This window comes from Stylophora pistillata, chromosome 4, assembly GCF_964205215.1.
Source record: "Stylophora pistillata chromosome 4, jaStyPist1.2, whole genome shotgun sequence".
NCBI lineage: Eukaryota > Metazoa > Cnidaria > Anthozoa > Scleractinia > Pocilloporidae > Stylophora > Stylophora pistillata.
The window spans coordinates 7,141,865-7,162,599 of NC_142522.1; the positions used below are offsets into that span (position 1 = coordinate 7,141,865).

Genomic DNA, 20,735 nt, shown 5'->3' on the forward strand with positions numbered 1-20,735 from the left:
TCGCCAACCATAGACGGCCGTTAATTTGAAATTCTCGCTGGATTGGTTGCTCGACAAACCAACTTCTGTGGAATTTTTTTCGGTGAACTTAAAGGGCAACTATTTGGCTTTCGTGCTGCCGAGTTTGATTCGAGGGAAAGTATTTAAGTGTTGTTTTCGAGCGATTTTGGCGAGCATATGTCAACAGAAGTTTCCGACCTTCCCGCATTTTATACACGGTAATTTAGGGCGTCAAGCTAAAACACATCAAAACGGCCTCAAATCGCGAGGAGAACACCACAGACTACTCTCTACGAAGGTAAGACTTTATTTCTTTGATTATTTCACACAACTTTACATTTACGGAGCTCAAAAGCAAGTCCAACGAAACCACGATACAAACTCTTTAATTATTCACTGTGAAAGAGCCTGTGACAGAGCTTGGGCTACCTGTGTCTCGGTCTCTTCGCTGCAGCCGCCGTACCGTAGCTCGATCGATAACAACTCACTCTTGGTTTGAAAAAAAATCGTTATGTACGCTGAATTAAGCATCTTCCCTACAATTCGGCATGTAATTGGCTTAATCTGTTTACTTCGTGTGTGCCAAATTTGACGTCAAACTAAAGTAACGCAATTTTTTAATAAATTTTCTCCGTTTATGGGACAGAAATGACCCCATAGGAATAGGATCGGCTTGAGATCGATCGATTTTAGACACGTTTGGGATGAAAAAAATTCGTCGTGAACGCTGAATTAAAGCAATTTCCCAAAAATTTGGCCAGCAATTGGCAAAATCTGTTTACTTCCTGTGTGCCAAATTTCGCGACAAACTAAAGTCACGCAATTTTTTGGCAATTTTATACTCTTATGGGGTCAGAAATGACCCCATAGGAATAGGATCGGATGGAGAAGAGTTAAGTTTGGTCTGACTGATCAGTATATGATTGGTCAAGAGCCCCTTAAACTACTATATATGGTCAAATATGTAGAGAGAGCCGTTTCAGCTTCCTTTAAGCAGAATTAGACACTTTTTTGGCATTTGATATGGGAAAAAATAATAATATTAACAAAAGCATCCAAAAACTTTTCTTTGATTAAAAGTGACACTCCCATAGTTGCGGAAATATTCTGGTTTCTATTGAGCCATTAAGCCAATTGTAGAGTAGTAAAAGATGTTCCATATTCTTATTGGGCTAAGAGCAACACGTAGGCAAGTATAAGCCAGCAGTTGGTCGATAAAATGGGACACTGAATTTTCAATGTTCCTTGCATGATGACGAAGGACAATAGGAAAGCAGCAACTTTCTTGGGGTTATTTCTCGTGTTACTTTCCTCTGCAAACGTAATTGTTGATGCAATTTTATGTGATGCTCATGAAATATGTCACTGGGCAAGTTGGGGATCCTGGAGCAGTTGCTCCGGTGGAAAAAATACCCGATCTCGAAGTGAGCAATCGAAGGGTAGAAATTGCGATTGTGGTACCCCGCCTCAGACTGAAACTAAATCGTGTGTTACAGGTGAGTCCTTGTTAGTTTTGCCATGCTGACCACAATGCAATTCATATAAACTTAAACGGTACAAATATTTATCATGCACTTTAACATGAAATATCGGTCTGTTAGTGTTATATTTTTCTCTAACTTTTTACCGTAATTGACAAATGGCACTCTTAACTGAATTTGGTATGGCTCAACAGAGCTTTAGCATTTTGGATGCCAACATTACTGCCAAAGCGTTCTTTGAGCACGCTATAAAAAAATCTTCCCCTTATATGTGAACGTAATCAGTGTAGAGAAGAGATGGACCGCACCCTCCCTATCAAAGCGAATCAACATCCTTTTTTGAAGCCGCACATCAAGGTGATCATTGATTACGTACAGTTTGAAGAGCTGAGGTGTGTATATTTGATTGTTTTTCTCTATTGTTTCAGCGTCTTTCAGCCATAACTAAACGCCTTCTTATTTTGGTAACTGATCCAAACAACTTTTAATCGCGTTAAAAGTGCCCAAATGGCGGATATTTTGGAACATAAATGAAAAAAAAAAACACTCAAAGATTGGCCTTGACTTATCGATTTTTTGTGCCATAATTGACCGCGTCGGAGAACGTTCTTTCCTCTATTCTGTACTAAATACGACTGCTTGCGCCGTTCGTTAACCGAACGCATGAAATTCTACATAGACGGCAGAGGCGCGCTAGGCCATCAGTTATACACTTTTAAAAATCCGCGAATTTTGAGGTCCAATCGATTAAGCGACAGCCAAAAATCTCGTTTAAAAAAGTTATTTTTCAGACTCGCTTTAAGTTAAGTTACTTAGCTTTAGCTCGCTTAAAGTGAAGTCAATTCGGAGGAGTCCTTCTTTTGAACGGATAAGACATATCTTTGCATGTGAGATTTCGCTGGTCGAGAGAAGCACAAAAAAAAAACGTGTGTTAGCTTTTAAATTCGACAGCCTTATCAAATCTGTAACACTAAGTTATCATTATTGGAGGGAAGTGAAATTGGTTAATGACTTAAAAATTGTTTAACTGTTTGCGATTCGGAAGAATCAAACAGTAGAGTTTGTGTTTGGGGGCTTAAATTAATTGACTAATTGCTAAACTTAAAGCTAGTGAGTCGGATAAATTGAACAATTTAGTTTATGTTTACTATCAAGTTGACTACGTCGAAAGAAATCAGCCCTTTACACGTGAACAAGAAATGCGCACAATGTAATCTAATAAATATTCGTGTATTTATCCTTGTTGGAAAGGTATAGAGGTATGAAATGATACCTATGTCGATATTCTGGTCCATTTCCATATCAACAGTCGAGCTTTGTTTGCAATAGTGCTGTAAGGAATAGATATCAGACAAGAGTTTGTGTTGGGAAAAAAATTTGGCCACGCTCGATGAAGACAAATTAGACGAACTCGCGCAAAATGCTACGCGTTATGCTGATCGCTGGAGACTGAATAGTTTTTAATCAATACTTGTGACTCTTGCACAAATAACATTCTATTTTTATAAAAGTCACCAGATGGTCTTGTGATTATTGCTCAATCAATTTAGGATGCTACGTGTATGAGCTTGTCCCCCTTTAAGTTTGACCCTTTAGTACTCTGTGAATGTAATCAAGTACCGTTTAATTAGGTATAATTTTTTGGTCTACAGTGCTCTTAAATATCATTTACCTTTTTCTCGTTTTCAGTCTCATGCCATTTGACATTTTTAATGTAAACTCTACAACAATCAGATTAACTGCAACTGGGTGATAAACCAATAAAGAGCTTGCTCTCCCTATCGACGTAAATAAAACATTTTTTGGAAGTCACATATCGAGGTACATTTTACGACTCAGTTGAGTAACTATGTCAAAAGGCTGGTACTAAAGGAGAAGCATGTTAATTCGAATCGAGGAATGGCCCTGTTGAACGGATAAGACATGCCTCTGCCTGTGAGATTTAGCTAGTCCAGGGACGCACACCAAGAAACCAGAACATGTGTTAGCATTCAATTTTGACAGCCTTATCAAATCTGTAACCGCAAGTGGCTCATTACTGGAGGAAAGTGACTTAACTGCTTAATGACTTTAAAATTCTTTAACTGTGTAGGATTCGGAAAAATCAAACAATAGAGTTTACGTTTGCGGGCTTACCTTATTTGACTTAGATACGATGAATATATGAGGTTCATATATTTTTTATTTGACTTAACTGCTAAAATCTAAGCTAGCGTGTCGAAAACAATTAAACAATAGAGTTTATCTTCGCGGGCTTAACTTAACCCTTTACATCCTAACATCAGTATGCATATTCTCCATACTGTTCTCTATACATTACCTTGGGTGCTGAAAAGGAGAATTTTTTTTTCCAATCCTGTGTTTATTTAGTTGATGATCATAATAATTTTCTTTGTCTACGGTGATCTCAAATATCGTTTGCCTTTTGTTCGTTTTCAATCTGATGCCTCTTTACATTTTCACTGTAAATTCTACAAAAATTAGACTAATTACAACTGGGTAACAATGCACTAAATACCGTTCCCTCCTTATCGAAGGAAATCAACATTCTTTGTAGAAGTCACATATCCAATACGCGTTCGACTCAGTTGACTTAGCTTTGTCAAACACAGGCAGCCTAAACTCACTACTAGAAAAGCGGACGTGACTCTTACCGTGTTGCGCAACGTGTTATATTTATAAAGGTTTGTATGGGATGTTATCGGTTTGCCTTAAAAGAGAGAAAAGAATGTCTTGTTTTGAAATGAAATGGACTTTCCTCATTGCCTTGTAGTTTTCTTTGTTGATTCCTAGCGTCTCAGGCCATTTTGAAGCGTTTTCGGCGAGTATGTCAGGCAACTGGCGCTTACGCAACTTTTTGTGCACGCCCGGCTAAAATCTAATCTAATCTCATCTAATCTTCGCTTGAAAGATTAAAAAGAAAAGCTATACGTGGAAACTATTGTTTATTAGATGTGGGTAGATAACCCTGTACTAAGCTGACATTTACAATAAAGCAAGCCCGCCCTTTTCATCCAATATTTCTTAGTCTTTGGTTTTGTTTTCCCCAATGAAAGCAGCATCGATTCCCGATGATCAAAGGTAATTAACTTGGTCTTCAACAATCGACAAAAGAGGTGAAATGACAATGACCAAGGGACTAGAAGAGAATCCGTGGCCTTTCGAGCTCAAGAATTTGAACACTCAACGCAGCAGTTGAAAGATTAAACTTTCTCCAAACCCCTTCGGTAACTGTCCGAAAACATATCTCCTTTCCACGATGTTTTCGATGATTAGTTTTTGTTCAGATTTTAATTAGCTAACCGGAAACACAGCTAAGCTTTCTTTAAGCGCTTGCTGGAGGTCGTCTACGTACTTAACGTTCTCTGCAACTTTGGCCCTATTGTTAAGACTTTAATACAAAGCAACGATTAGAATTTGGACCGCACAGAGAGCTGTGTAAGCATAAGAGCCAGTTGCTTGACATACCTGCGTGGCCCGTGCGACGAAATAAATTCATGGACTTGATCGATTTCTCTTACATTGTGTGCTGAGACTGAAACTTTTCACCTCGGGCAAAGCTTCGTCGCACGGCCGAAATAATCATAGTGAGCAACAGAGCTTGTTGTATATGTGCGTGTTAAAACACACGAAAGGACTCCAAACGACACTTCACTCTGATTGGGCAGAAAAACACAAAGATTTTCTGGCACCAATCAGATGCCAGAACGACTGCGACCGTTTGGAACTAGTCTTGTAAGACAATAATGTCCCCAGGGGCTCTTCTGCTCTTAACTTGAAATCGACTCACTGCCCGTGGGTCTCCGAGGATGATTCTTCGCTTGCGCGCTGCGAGAAAACCTGTTTAACCGGTACTCTATGGTACAAATACCGCGTGATATTTGTACTCGTCTATGACGTTATTTGTACTCTACGAAGCGTAGTTGGATAATAAATATATCTTATTAGACGTTTTGTTGTGTAGTATCGCTGAGTATTTTTACGAGTGTTGCCATATTTTGACGAGCCCTACGGGCTCGTCAAAATACAAATAACGAGTAAAAATACACAGCGATACTACACAACAAACGTCTAATAAGTTATTTATTATACAACACGCCAAACTGTTATTTCAGTGCGGGCGAATTTCGCGGATGTTTATTTACGGGGAGTGCGTGACAGAAGTATGCGAAACGGAACGGAATTGGCGCGTTGTTTTACTGCTGTTTCTATTTTCTTCATTAAATGAAGAAATTTTCTGGTCGTCAAGCTGTTTTTCTTCGTTCGATTCATTTAATGAACTTGGATCTATATTTGCCAGCCATTCTGACTCTTCGTCGTCGGAAATGTGATTCAAATTGCCCGCCATTTGTTTTTATTTTTCGTAACTACACTCCAATTCTTCGCTTGCGCGATGCGAGAAAACCTGTTTAACCGGTACTCTACAATAGACGAGTACAAATAGCGCGATATTTGTACTGGTCTATGGCGTTATTTGTACTCTTCTAGGTGTAGTTAATTGGATAATAATAACTGATATCACACGAGACTTGAAAATTCGTTCGTGGAAACATGGCCCATTTGAGAACCGTCAGCATAACCATCAACGGAAAAAAAAAAAAAAAAAAAAAACACCGGAAGATAAAATAGCATTCGTTGAATTTAATGTACTGCGAGAGAAGAGAAGCAGCCATTAGGATAGCATGCGGCTAAAAAAATGTTTAATTTAATTAAAGTTAGGAAGGATCCTTCACCTCCCTTTAATATCCACAGATAAGCTATGCCACATCAACATAATTTGAACTAATTTTGAAACATCTCAACACCCTCGTGAAACCGGTTCTTTTGTATGGAAGTGAAACATGGAAGACAAATGCTAAAGATTACGAGAAACTTGATTCAGTTTGCCTCTCCGAACGAAAAACGCTTGCAAAGCGCAAACGAAGCTGATTTCTTCCTGATTCCTCGAACAACGCCTTTGAAGAAAATGATTTAAAGTAGTTTTGTCGTTCTTCTAATGAGATTTTCAGGCAGCTAAACTTTACACCGGCATTTACCGCCATTTTTGGCGATCGATCAGCGGGCGAGTAATACTGCTAAAATTTACAGGTAGAACTCGTTTTGCCATGGCATCAGGCAAGAAGTTAGAAAGGACTCCTTTTATTTGGGAGAGGGCGTATCAGGAATTTTTTTGCCCCTTCTTGGCAAAGTAACATCTGTAGCTCAAGAAAATAATAACAAACAAAGAAAAACAACACCTCGAAAACACCAGCTACTGCAGTGCAATACGTATACTGCGTGATATACCACATGATAAACTAGTTTATACATTTACTTTATAATTCAGCTATTTATTTATTTATGTATCATCACTTTGCAAGTTATTGATGGAGCTTGGTCGTCTTGGGGTTCATGGAGTGAGTGTAGCCAACTCTGTGATACTGGCACACAAAACCGCTCGCGAATTTGCACAAATCCATCTCCCAGTGTCGGTGGTAAAAACTGTTCTGGGCAATCTCAACAAACCCAATCCTGCAATACATTCAAGTGCCCGGGTGAGTACAAATAACTAATTTGATTGTTACTGTACGGCCATTAAAGTGTTATTTGTGGGAGAGCGAGGAAAAAAGTCATTGGTTTGGAGGTATTTTATAATAATAATAATAATAATAATTACTATTATTATCATTACTGAAAGCGATTTAACAATTAGATTATAACTTCAAAATTGATATCGTGTGATAATTGATTTGAACGAGGCCCGAATCAACTAAAACGGATGTAATTCGAGATTGAATAATCTAATCGTTTTAGTAAAAAGTTACTAGTGGTCAAGAGACTTTATCACGCGGTAAGTAGCGAATAGCGTTGCTGATCAGATTACAACCATTGTCATAGAAAGCCGGTAGATTTACACAAAAATCCTTTAAAACATAACTCACGTAAAGCTCTGATTGGCCAATTCAGTGTCTCTTATTTGCCCATGGGTGTACGCTGCTGACGTGAGCACATTTTCCCAAGTAAGCAAATGTTTTGCAAGAAATTGTTTTTAATGTTATAAAAAAAGATGGTAAACACCCCCAGTGTGCACTATTGAGTTATGAATGCACTTGGGAGGTTTGCAAAGTACCCAAGAAGCTACAGTCACTCTCAGCTATCGCCTCGTTCGATTCTTACACTTCTCTCCTGCTTAGTAGCCTCCCGCGTGCATCCATGACTCGATAGTGTACGCTGTGGTGTTTACTATCTGTTAAATTGGAAGTCATTCTATATGCACAGACAAATCTTTATAAACTACGAACAAAATTCTTTAAATTTTGCCTCATCACATTAATAGAGCATTAATGATAATGTTTATGTATGCCTCCACTCTCTCTTCAAATATGATAATTTCTACGACAAATGCAGCCATTAAAGACCATTCAGTAGAAGATCCTTAAGTGGTGGCAGTTTATTGAAACGAATTGATTAATTACTTCTTCAATGTATTTTGATCTAACCACTAAGATTGCAGATAGCAATATCGCTTCAGATTCACTTTAATTTATACACACTTTTATACATTGAGGAATTGAGTTTCTTTTTCAAAAGTAAAAGTTAAATGAGTCCGAAATTAGAGATTTGAAAAAGGAATTAAAGCGTTTAATTATCGTAGCTGCTATCTTCGTCACGTTTTATGGGGTAACACTTCTTCCATCGCATTTTCCTTCAACGCCCTTAGATCTCTGCTTGAAACTGAAACCATGTGATCACATTTGCACCAACTTGAACAATGGGGGCTACATCTGCAGTTGCAATCCTTGTTATACCCCATCAGGAAGAAAATGTAATTTGGAGCAGTGTAAAATAAACAACAAATGTTACCCTTTCAAGTACATCAATCCAGGCAATCCCTGTCAGGTGAGAATTACAAACATCTCACTTCTCAATAATGTAATGTGTCTTAGGCAACATTTCAATGACATTTAACAATTGATAAAGATTTGTGATCCTCGCATAGTTCTACATGGTTTAGCTCGTGCGTTGTAGTGAACTTCCAAAGGTTGATCATTAAATTTCTTCAATCTAGGAAAGTATTGAAAAGTTAACGTCACTTGTTTCTTTCGATCAACTTACCATCTGTGGAACATTGAAAAAATGGATTTTATAATCCATGCAGCAAAATCCCAGTTTTGTTCGTATCCCAGACATTATTAGTTGGGAATTTGTTCTCTTATCCTACTTCATCTCTTATTGCATCTTGTCAGTGTGTTCAAATGAAATTTGTGAAAACTATGCTCTGGATCTTTAATAAACCCACTGAAAAATATTTAATTAACACATTGCATCACTGATTTCAATATCACTTTCCTGTAGAAATGTGATAGCTCCAGAAAAACATCATGGACAAGCGATAATGCCTTATCATGCGATGATGGCAATGCATGCACCAAAAATGATCGCTGCTCTGCTGGAAAATGCACTGGTACACCACTTAACTGCCTGTCGCCTTGTGAAGAGTGTTACAATGATATCTGCGCAATAAAATCAGGATACTGCGTAATCTTTGAAAAAGGGACGAGAACATGTGTTAATGATGGAAATTCAAGGTCGGGGCGTCCATGTCAGGTAATGTTGAATAAACAATAGTCTCCATCTGGCGCGAAAGTATGCACGTATATTTGTTCGCAGACATCTGCTCTGAGAACAGTTTTCCGAGGGCAAAGCTTTTTCCTCTTGTTCCTTACACATAATTCAAGCAATTTCTAGTTTAACCTGGCTTCATTACGATGTAAGAAATTCTACTTTCTACGGTTGCTGGTGCTAAGACCTAACTTGTGTTAATATGTTAATTCAAGCTATCAAATTTGATGCGATCGTTGAGAACTCTCTTCTTCCTTCGGGGAGACTCACTTAACGTCTCGGATTTCAGAAATGCGACGCCAGTAAAAGCGTAAGCACTTGGTCCGACAATGACGGGGTAGCTTGCGATGATGGTAACATATGTACTCAAAGTGACAAGTGTAGCAATGGCCAATGTAAGGGTACACCTCTCACCTGTAACTCCATATGTCAGAACTGTAATGGGAACAGTTGTAGTCTAAAAACTGGGTATGGATTTTCCAACGGCAAATGCAAATGTAAAATCAACGGTAAGTCTCTTTTTTTCTTTCTTTCTTTTTTTTTACCATAAAAAAACACAAAAAATGGAATCTTCTCTTCTCCCGTTGAAAAACTGATCGTGCTGAGAGTTTTTTTTTTATATACCAGGCTTTTTAGGGTCATGAAAACGGTGTCCAGACCCAATGTGGATTGTGTGGAAAGTCGCAAACGCTAAATCTAAAAGTTTTCTTAGTCATAGAATATAAAGCATAAACATTCAAGACAATCATTTACTTTTTATTCTTTCCGTACATCCAACATACTCATACGTGCATAATGGTGAATCATTGCTTCATTTCTAATTTTTTGATCTATATATATATATATATATATATATAGATCATTTATATATATATATATATATATATATATATATAAAGTGTGACTTGATTTTCGTAGAACAGTGCTCAATACATAGAAGAAGAGCGAAGTATATATTGTGGGAGGAAAAAGACAAGTAAACTACAAGTTCATCCCTACAAGCCTGTTTCGTGGTCGCCCACTCATCAGGGGATTTAATGAGAATAAACTTTACCATTGCTTATATACAATATAATTTGCATGATCTAACTAGTCTAATTTATGCCGCGCGAAATTGACAGTTAGTTGTTGCGTAGGAGGGCTTTGCTTCTGTGGCGGCATGAAGACACGAGTTCGTTACGTTTGTTTAGTGTTGATAGTTCGGGCCGACAGATGATTAGGAATTTTTCTTTGAGGCAGAGGTTACATCTTTTAGTTGAGCTGTTATACGGTGAGTGCGATGAGAGAATGCGCCACTTTATTTCCTGGCGCATTCTCTCATCGCACTCACCGTATAACAGCTCAACTAAAAGATGTAACCTCTGCCTCAAAGAAAAATTCCTAATCATCTGCCGGCCCGAACTATCAACACTAAACAAACGTAATGAACTCGTGTCTTCATGCCGCCACAGAAGCAAAGCCCTCCTACGCAACAACTAAACTGTCAATTTCGCGCTGCATAAATTAGACTAGTTAGATCATGCAAATTATATTGTATATAAGCAATGGTAAAGTTTATTCTCATTAAATCCCCTGATGAGTGGGCGACCACGAAACAGGCTTGTAGGGATGAACTTGTAGTTTACTTGTCTTTTTCCTCCCACAATATATATATATATATATATATATATATATATATATATATATATTCTTTAGATTACTTGCTTTGCTTAGCCAAGCAAAATCAATTTCCCATACGAAGTCAATGCAATGAAATGTTATATCCACACAACTAAGATGTTTTCCATTGCAATTGTAATTTATTCATACCTATCCAATCTATGCCTGAGATATTGATAATGTTTAGGCGGTTACGACTGTGACGATGGCATTGGTGATGGTATAAAACATGATCGGAATAGCTCTGAAACGCTAAGTCCTTTATTAATAATAACACAGATTCTGATAGTAATAAGTCTTGTGTTAAATTTCAGGCCACGACTATGACCATCACAGACTTAATCCATCAAACCCGTGCCAGTGGTGTGATTTGTTAGATGTAACAGCCCGTACTAGCAGCACATGGTCTAATCGCAACGGCGCTTATTGTGACGACAAAGACAAGTGTACCAAAAGGGACGTGTGCAACGCTGGAAGGTAACTACTTTAAAAATAATCGGTTGGAGGGACCACGACGAAGATGCAAGATACTACACCCACCCATCGTCGCTATTCTAATCATTTAAAGGAAGTTTGTTGACAAACTAGCTGTTTGCTCTCAAATCGAGATTCAGGGAGCGAGCGAAATTAGACCTTTGCTCTTCTTCGCCTAGCTGTCAAAAAAGGATTGATAGAAACATAGTATGAGGACCATTTCGGAAACGATAAATCTTGATTCTCTGTCCAGCATTCATTAAAAATTCATACCATCGAAAAAAATTTTTTCCCGTGCTCATGCTTTGCACTGAGAGAGGAAGCAACAGTATTACATGTAAATACGACTGTTTTGTCCCTTATTGAAAACTCCACGAGATATGCTTCGATAAAAAATGCTTACAAAATTATTTTTAAAACTCTTCATATCATTAAAGGCCGAGCAGACTTTTGATATTCTGTTTAAAGTCTCTTAGTTGCCATTGCCTCCTTAATACACTTGTTGCAGGAATTTGTAGGTGTTGATACTGCCTTTTTCACCAGCCGCGTTTTATTTCTAGTTCCCATAATGGCACGGTTCCAATTTCACAAAAATCACTTATTGCTAAGACTCTGATGTGTCAAATCAGGTCTCTATCTTTTATCTAGATAACTCCGTTTAGGTGTACCTTTTCTCTTCATTTCGTTAGTTGCAAAGGACAGAGCTACAGCTGCCAATCGTCTTACCCATCCTCAAGCTGCATCAGAACATCTGAATGTGTTGGAGATGGTAGTTGTAGAGATATCATGAGGACAAAAGGGACAGTATGTCGGTCTGCTAATGACATGTGTGATCAAACAGAAAAGTGAGTACTTCAGTCGCATCAGTTTATCAAAAATGTGCACAACGAATTCTCCCTTGGCCTCCAAGCAGTTTGAGACTGCTGATTGCATAAAAACAAAAACGTTTGTGTACGTGCAATATAGAAGGCACACGTAACATTCGTGCCACACGAGATTAGTTGAAGTAGTAACAAATCTTTCACGCTTTCTGTAGACAACGGTGAATTAGAGTAATTTCTTGAACAAGAATCGAAATATACGCTCTGCTCTAATGATGGTTGAAAATTAAAACATCTAGATATTACACTGCAGCAGAGTTTGGTCTGATGAAATGAGTTTAAGTTTCGATCTGCTCGCAGAGAAGAAACGAAATAAAAGAAATAGCCTATTTAAACGCACAATTCTCTATGCACTAATTTAAGCACCTACAGCATTAATATCTTATCACACTTATAAATCTTTACCCCCGCAGGTGTGATGGCAGGCTGGGGATTTGTCCTACCTTTGTAGTTGATTCAGTTACTGTTACGACTGGCACTGTGAAAATCGTTGACCAGCATTTCCACGACACAATTTTCTACCAGCATGTCACCGATAAAATTTTCATTAGTATCTCTGCTTTTAATGTATCGTGTGGAAAAATTAATCTGAGATGGTTTCTTCTGCCAGGAGAATCCAGTTGCTCTGGTTCTTCACTCGCAAACGGTATCATACAAAGCACCAACAGCCTGCAAACTTTATCTGAATTGACCTTGCAAGATGGTAAAAGCTACAAAATTTCCATTGCTGCATCTGACTTGAGAGACAAAATACAGCATCGTGAATGCAGTTCTGCTGTAATCGTCGACACTTCAAAACCTACACATGGATGGGTTCACGATGGGGAAGCGGATGACTTGGATTATCAATCTTCTAAACTTTTCAAAGTTAACTGGGGAGGATTTCAAACCAGAAATGGTATTGACAACTACGATTGGAAGGTTCTTCTTACCTCATATGGAAGTTCTCGGAACACAGAGTTAACCACTTTCTTTAGCGCGAACCTGAGTACTCATATGGACATCAGAATTAGCAATATAACAGATGGCTCAAAAGTCCAATTTGTCGTTCGTGCCTACACGAAAGCAGGACTTTATAGAGAAAATAGGAGCAATGGAATAATTTATGACAACACACCACCTGTAGCAGGAAAAGTCTTCGCTGGAGCCGATAATAATAGCGATGTCAAATACGCCACCTGGAGAAAGAAGTTTTACACAAATTGGAATCCATTCAATGATCCTCACACAACTATCTGGCGATACACATGCGCAATTAAAAAACAAGGTAACCAGCTTAGCACTGCTTATGTGGACAACGCTCTCAATCGAAGTGCCACATTTGGTGAATTAGCCCTAGTCTCCGGAGAAAAATACTGTGCAGTCGTGAGAGGCTACAACAACGCTGGTCTTTACACTGAAGCTACTTCTGATTGTGTGTTGATAGACTACGACGCTCCCCTGGCCGGCACCGTTAACGATGGAAGCTTCGATGATATAGACTACCAGTCAAACGATACCATGCTGACAGCAAACTGGAATGGTTTCACAGATGGAAAAAGAGGAAGTGGAATTAAAGAGTATAAGTACAAAATTACACAAGAGAATGGAAACACCATTTTAAACTGGACATCAGCAGGGAATGCAACAAACTTCATCCTGTCTGGTCAGTCCTTAAAGGGTAATTTGAAGTACTTTGTTACAATAAGTGCGATTGATGCTGTAGGCCTAAGCATCAATGCAACCAGTAATGGAGTCCTTGTTGACCCCAGCCATCCACTGAAAGGACAGGTTAATGATGGTAGTAATCCAGGCTCAGACATGAAGTTTGCCTCATGGAATGACACATTCAGCGCGAACTGGGAACCTTTTACGGATGCACAATCTCCATTGTTCAAGTACTCGTGGGCCGTACAGCTACTGAACGGTACTTACGTCTCCTCTTTTAGCTCCACCGAACTTTTCCGCTCGGCAACAGTAGGTAAGCTAGATTTAGTTTCTGGAGAACGTTACTGTGCAGTTGTTAGAGGCTACAACCAAGCTGGTTTATTTACAGAAGCCATGTCAGACTGCGTGCTCATAGATCACGATCCTCCACAAGCGAGTACTGTCAATGACGGGCATGGTGGTGACTTAGATTACCAGTCAGACGATACCACCATAGCAGCAAACTGGAATGGTTTCACCGATGGAATCAGAGGAAGTGGAATTGTTAAGTATGAGTACAAAGTATCAAATGAGGATGGAAACATCGTGGTTCCTTGGACAAATGCTGGAAATGCGAAAAACATAACTACCAACTGCTTGTCCTTAAGTAGTAACACCACGTACTTCGTCACCATTAAAGCCACAGATGCCGTTGGTCTAAGCTCTAGAGCGACCAGTGATGGGGTTCTAGTTGACACAAGTCCTCCGCAAGCAGGAAAAATCTACGACGGAGATCACCTCGGTTCAGATACAAAATATGAATCATGGACTGACACGTTCAGTGCCAACTGGGAACCTTTCACTGATGTACAGTCTTCTATACTCAAATATGCCTGGGCAGTGAAAGAGATGAACAATGGTTATATAACTTCCTTCTTAGAAATCGGACTAAGCTGCATTGCGAATACAACAGGACTGAAACTATTTTCAGGACAGACATACTGTGCAGTTGTAAGAGGATATAATAAGGCTGGTCTTTATACCGAAACTACATCAAATTGCGTATTAATTGACCGTAATGTTCCTCAAGCTGGCACAGTCAACGATGGATCCCTAAGTGATGTAGACTACCAATCGAATACCACCTTGATAGCAGCCAACTGGTATGGCTTCTCCGACGGTAAAAATGGAAGTGGTATTGTAGGCTACAAATACAAGGTTGTGACCGAGAACGGAAGCGTGTTTCTGGACTGGACATCTGTAGGGAACACTACAAGTTTTTCCAAAGGGGGCTTGCTCCTGAGAAATAACACCAGGTACTTTGTAATTGTTAATGCAACTGATGGTGTTGGCTTGAGTACAACTGCAGCTAGTGATGGTGTTCTAATTGACACCAGCCACCCAATCATAGCTAAGATTTACGATGGGAGTCAAACTGGATCTGACGCTAAATATGCAACGTGGATCAATACCTTCAGTGCAAATTGGGAACCCTTCCTAGATATACACTCGTTCATCTTGAAATACACTTGGGCAGTATATCATCTCAACGTCGGCTTCATAACACAATTTACCTTCACTGGTCTCAATCGATCTGGAACTGCAAAGAACCTTAAGCTTGTTTCTGGAGAAAAGTACTGCGCTGTTGTAAGAGGCTACAACAAAGCCATATTGTACTCTGAACGGTCCTCAGACTGTGTACTAATTGATCGTGACGCACCTCAAGCAGGGACTGTCAACGACGGAAGCTCTAGAGATGTGTCTTACCAAGTTGATTCTACCATGATTGCAGCAGATTGGCATGGTTTCACGGATGGCACAAAAGGTAGTGGAATTGTAGAATATAGGTACAACATAACAGACAGCTGTGGAAGGGTTATTGTTCCCTGGACATCTGCTGAGACCGCAAAAAGTATAATCCACACTGGTTTATCTCTGACGATGACCGAAAAGTACTTCGTAAGTGTCATGGCAATTGACGCTGTAGGTCTCACGGCTGTTGCCACAAGTAATGGTGTTATCGTTGCTGTAGGTAAGGAGAGCAATTTAAGCCTTAGTAACATTTGAATAGTGCGCGGGGCGTGGAAAAAAGAGTCATGAGTAAAAATCTATGCTACCCAAGAAAGTGTATTTCATAATTCTCAAACATCGTAACGCGACGGGAAAGGTCAAAACGAGAGCGCGCGCGGAACCCTCAGGGTGCTATTAAGGGAACAAGTTACCTTCCTAAACACCAAAACACAACGGCATTTTGTACGTTTTTACGTCCTATTAACAACGAAAAACGGCTTCCTTAGCTAATTACGTTTAACATTCATTCGAATAGTTTAATAATTTCATCTCTGCGTGGCTTTGGAAAGAATAGATAGCGCCCTGAAAAGATTAAGGCAATTCGCAATTTTCGATTGGAAGACAACTGTTTATTTTCAGACTAAGCATTGTGACAGTCTAACTTCATCACAATATTTGGCAATGGTTACGTTAATGACATTGAACATATATGATGTGAATGTCATACGTGACTGAATACACCCATTTTATTTTATTCCGACTGGAATGTTATAAAATTGGGGAGGGAATCACGTTGGAAGACGTAGAAGCCAAAAAGTTACAAACAATCTTTTAACGTGTTGGTAGTGTCAATAGATTTGAAATTTTAAAGATAAGATTTCAAATTGTGTTATCAATCCCTCTACTTCTAGCATTTTGTAAAGTTGAAATCGGAAAACATTTGTAGGATTCTAGCTAGGGTGGGACTGCTACATGGTGAAAAGAACCTTTTCACTTTCATGTTATCCCACCATCACTGAGCCTGCAAAGATGTACTCATTTTAAGAGATACGGCAGTTTACATTAAATGTAACTTTAATACCATTTACTGATTATGTTCTTTTCTCTCTTTAGAAGGTCTCAAGTAACTACTTTCCAAACTGTTTACAAGTTACAAATGGTAGCTGACCTTGTAAGATTAACTTGCCAAGTCTGACAAGAAACAGGTTTAGAAATCTTCATAGCTAGCTTCATTTCAATTTAGTCACGATTAGATCATAGAAAGGAAAGAAAACAACCCAAATTTGATTTAAGGTAGATCTTGGCGAGTCTATCTTCATAAATAATTACTTTAGTTCATGTTTTCAGGAGCCAGTTCCTGCCAGCTTTTTTATTTCAAATCATGCCTTGTGAACAAAAGCAAAACATAGAGTTATTGCACCTTAATAAGTTAGCGTTCTTTGGGAGTTTTCATCCACAGGACTCTGATGCAATGATAACATCTGACGGGCAATATGTTATAGACACCTGGGATACCAAGAACACGTCAAGAATGAACAGCATCACAGCTTCCAACTGATATTTTGGCTCGAAATTTCTCTGTCCTCTGAAAGTCGCCATGCAGAAAATCGGGTCGGAAGAGGAGTACTCTCGAGTGACAATAATAGTTGCGGACTGTCACATGTTACAGAAATTATGTAGGTAAGGTAGAGAAATATACATTGTATAATTTTAAATATATTTGCCGAATACTTTGCGTGCTCTTACGATCCTTATCCAGTCGAGCGTAAAGCGACTTCAACTCTTAATATGGTTTAACTCGGCACTCTTGATCTCCGCGGTATGAACAAACGCTTCTTATTTAGCCAATTTATTCTTGTTTTTTTTTTCTCGTTACCATGTTTTCACTAATAGTGTTGCTCTATTTTTATGCATAGAGAACGAACACAACCCAGAATTCCCCCATTTGCTCTGAAGAAGGACCAACGCTCAAAACGTCCGCGTTAAAAACTCTGCGGTGGCCAATTTACATGATCAACTCAGTTGATTGCACCATTTATCTTGTTATACCCCTCACCGAAGCAGCACCACAGTCTCTTTAGAAACTTACCCTACCCCCTTTATTTTCACATATGAAAAGTGATTGTTGGATTAGCATTTAAGTCCTACCACAAACGTTCACTTAAGCTTTTTGCGAAGTCTCTTTGTGATAAAGTGTATGTAATGGTAAATCTTAGATAACAAATTTTCCATTAATAGCATTAACAGTTTTGTTTTAAAGCAATACTTCAAAACGTGGCTCAAATGATGTTGTGATCGAGCTCCACCCTGAAAAGATCTTGCTCAAAAACTTTAAGGTATGCATATGTAATAAACTAATATTTCACTTATAATTTACCAACCGTGTGGATGCAATGTCAATAAAGATACAAATAATATAATAATGATAATGATAATGATAATAATAATAATAATAATAATAATAACAGTAATAATAAAATAATTATAACTTTCTCTTACCATCTAATGAATGCACAGTAAGAATCTCCTAACCAGCAGAAAAAAAAAAGACTCAGTGGAGTTATCTTGTGTGGCACTTATGGCAATTTGATATAAACGTTTTTTTTTCTTAGAGGAAAAAGAAAGAAAAAACATGATAAACTTGAACAAAAGAAGAAACGTGTTAAGTAGTTTGCTCTTTACAAACAACAAATAACAAAAATGTTTTCTTCATCACAGGACCATAAAAGATGTTGTTTTACCGTCTATCTCCAATGAACCCTACAAGAGGAATTCTACGACTCCCTGCAACCAAATGAGTAGATCTGTGTACCTATAAGAAAGCGGACCTGAAAACGTCCATTCTGGCAGTAATATCGAATAACCTTTCGAGATCGAAATCTGTGATAAGCGAAGGCAGCGATCTCTAACTTCATTATAACATTATGCAATATATTTCCTTTCACAAACAATACATCACCTATACTCAATATACGCTAAAAGTTTTAGTCAGAGGGGAGAGAATATTTTATAGTAAAGATTTAGAAAGTTATATAATTTTTAAATTACACGCATTTCCCTGATAATCCAAGGCAGTTTGTAAATTTTCAATGGAAATTGACTGTCAACTTTATTTCACTTGCTTTATGCGGTCATTATGTGACCGTAGAAATCGCACAATTAAGATAAAGATTCAATCGTAACGATAGAGATGAACGACATTAAAAAATAGTAGTTGGTGAGGAACGTTTTGGCGCCATCGATAGTCTTTTGCTCAGTAAAAACATTCTACCTTTCGATTTTCAGAGGAAATTCTTTCGGTGTCCAATAATTCTCCGAAGTGTGTGGCTTTGCAACTTGCACAACACAACAGAGAGCTGATCACCTTTTCTACAAGTTATCATAAGTGTAACAGAAAATCCTTTTATTGGCCGAGATTTTAACCTATAAATACTTACACAAAAGAAAAATTGTCAGTGAGCTTCCTGAAGGCATCTGTTCAATGCGCCGATCAACTCGAAGCTTCAACATCCTCGTCACCCCGAGAAATACACGGCCATCTGACTTTCTTTCGTCTCCGGGGTGGGGCATTTCAACCGGATGCAGGTCCTTCAGGCGGAATACACGTGTTCCATCTTAAAAGGTGAAAATGTTTGAAGGGAACGAGTTCACTTTCGCGAGCACATTGCTCAGAAGAAAAGGTCTCCAAGACAGTCACGGTCGCTAATTTTGCCTTTTACAAAAATAATTTTCCATCATAACCGATGGGAGGGCAAGGGGAGGTGAGGTAAGGGGTTGGGGGGGGGGGGAAATTGGAACATGCCAATCTTCAAATTTTCAACTATCGGGTGGGGGCCGCCCGGCAGAGGACGCTGAAGCTTCGAATTGATCGACGCATAACCCCTGAAACCTTTTAGACTGACATGTGAGCGATGGAATATAGAATTAATAAAAGTTCGTTTGTGAGCTTTTGCCCAACAATAAAAAATAACAATTATCTTTTACAATAGACCTTTAATATCCAAAAAAGCAAACAAGTGTCTTAATATAGAGCCCAACAGGAAGGAGCGATATTTTGATGCAAATCAAAATAAGTCAACTACTAATGAATCGGATCTAGTTTGGTGGACTTGTTGAGATAGCAATTCTTTGATCAGGGTATTATTAGTTGTTAGCGTGCTAAATATTACAATAAAAATATAGAGATATATGTTTGAAGGAGTTGATCTATGTTAGCCCAGTCCCTATATATACATAAACATAAACATAAAGCCCACAGCTATAAAAATGTACGTAAGCACAACACAACTAAAATCCAGGTTATTTTCTTGGCTTAAGTTAGATCTTAGGCCTTTTATCAAGAGGGGGCGTCCTAAACAGAATAATTATCACCCTGGACACAGCAGCAACGCTTCAATTAATACTTTCCTTGTGCAATAGTAGTAATTCGTTCAATTATGAGTTTTCTGTCTAAACCCTCTTAGATCCAAGATCTCAGTTTTAGCTGTTGACATTTTTCTTTGAAATAGTCCCCTTTCCACTTGGCTTTTTATCAATATTAAAAGAAGAAATAATTCATTGGTCACTCGGGACAGAGTTAAAATGTAAGGATTTGGTATCGTAACGGCGACATGCCACAACACTTAACAGTTTTTCTTTATAGACAGGTTGGTGGAATGATAGAATTTGCCTAAAGAAGATTACGTTTCCTGACCCCAACCCAGATTTACCTTAAAAGCCCTCTCGTCGTTCTACTCTTCCGTTCTCTTACAAATTAAAACTCCATCTTTACATCCGACCAGCATAATGACACGTCTTGCAACAGAGGTCTAGCCATGATCTTGTGGAGCAGAGGTCGAATATTAGCACTGCTTGGCACTGCTTGCTGGAGTACTTGTCTCTGAGACACACTGTCTCCAAAACAACATCTGGAAACAATCATTTTGTATTGACTAAACAGAACTTTCGGTATTTTTTCTCATATGATTGTCATGATTTGTTAGTTTTTTTTCAACAGGGCTTCAGAGAAAAGACCGCTTTTAGAGGTTTTCGGTCATTACGTGTCCCTAAAGAGCAGACGCGTGTTCCCTCAGTCCTTCCGAAGTAATGCTTTTAGTGGAACTATAGAACATCACTTACCTCATTTGCATAGCACAAAAAAATACGAAAAGAAAACAGTAAATCAGAACAAATCCACATCTAAAAAAAGAACATGATCACCAACTGAAAAAGCTCTTGATTG

General features: G+C 38.5%; 2 protein-coding genes across 4 annotated transcripts in view; one reads left to right on the forward strand and one right to left on the reverse strand.

Moving 5' to 3' along the window:
• The first annotated feature begins 1,078 nt into the window (after window positions 1–1,078).
• LOC148732191 (uncharacterized) lies at window positions 1,079–19,707 on the forward strand. Of its 2 annotated transcripts, XM_088757635.1 has the most exons (11): window positions 1,079–1,496; window positions 6,842–7,015; window positions 8,182–8,360; window positions 8,817–9,068; window positions 9,373–9,592; window positions 11,057–11,219; window positions 11,906–12,061; window positions 12,511–15,755; window positions 16,628–17,194; window positions 17,762–17,850; window positions 18,233–19,707. In XM_088757635.1, the coding sequence occupies exons 1-9, from the start codon at window positions 1,250–1,252 to the stop codon at window positions 16,639–16,641; spliced, it is 4,650 nt and encodes a 1,549-aa protein (XP_088613761.1). In that variant the 5' UTR covers window positions 1,079–1,249; the 3' UTR covers window positions 16,642–17,194; window positions 17,762–17,850; window positions 18,233–19,707. The 2 variants fall into 2 exon arrangements, with proteins under 2 accessions (XP_088613761.1, XP_088613760.1); XM_088757634.1 differs by having other exon boundaries at window positions 1,080–1,496; window positions 12,511–17,194.
• Window positions 19,488–20,735, reverse strand: part of LOC111319900 (A disintegrin and metalloproteinase with thrombospondin motifs 7) — a 35,530-nt gene continuing 34,282 nt past the window's right edge. Inside the window, exon 24 of one of the 2 annotated variants that reach the window (XM_088757636.1) lies at window positions 19,488–20,421. In XM_088757636.1, the coding sequence (XP_088613762.1) occupies window positions 20,282–20,421 (140 nt within the window). In that variant the 3' untranslated portion in view covers window positions 19,488–20,281. The remainder of the gene's footprint in view (window positions 20,422–20,735) is intronic. The other variant, XR_016000231.1, reaches the window with a different exon arrangement.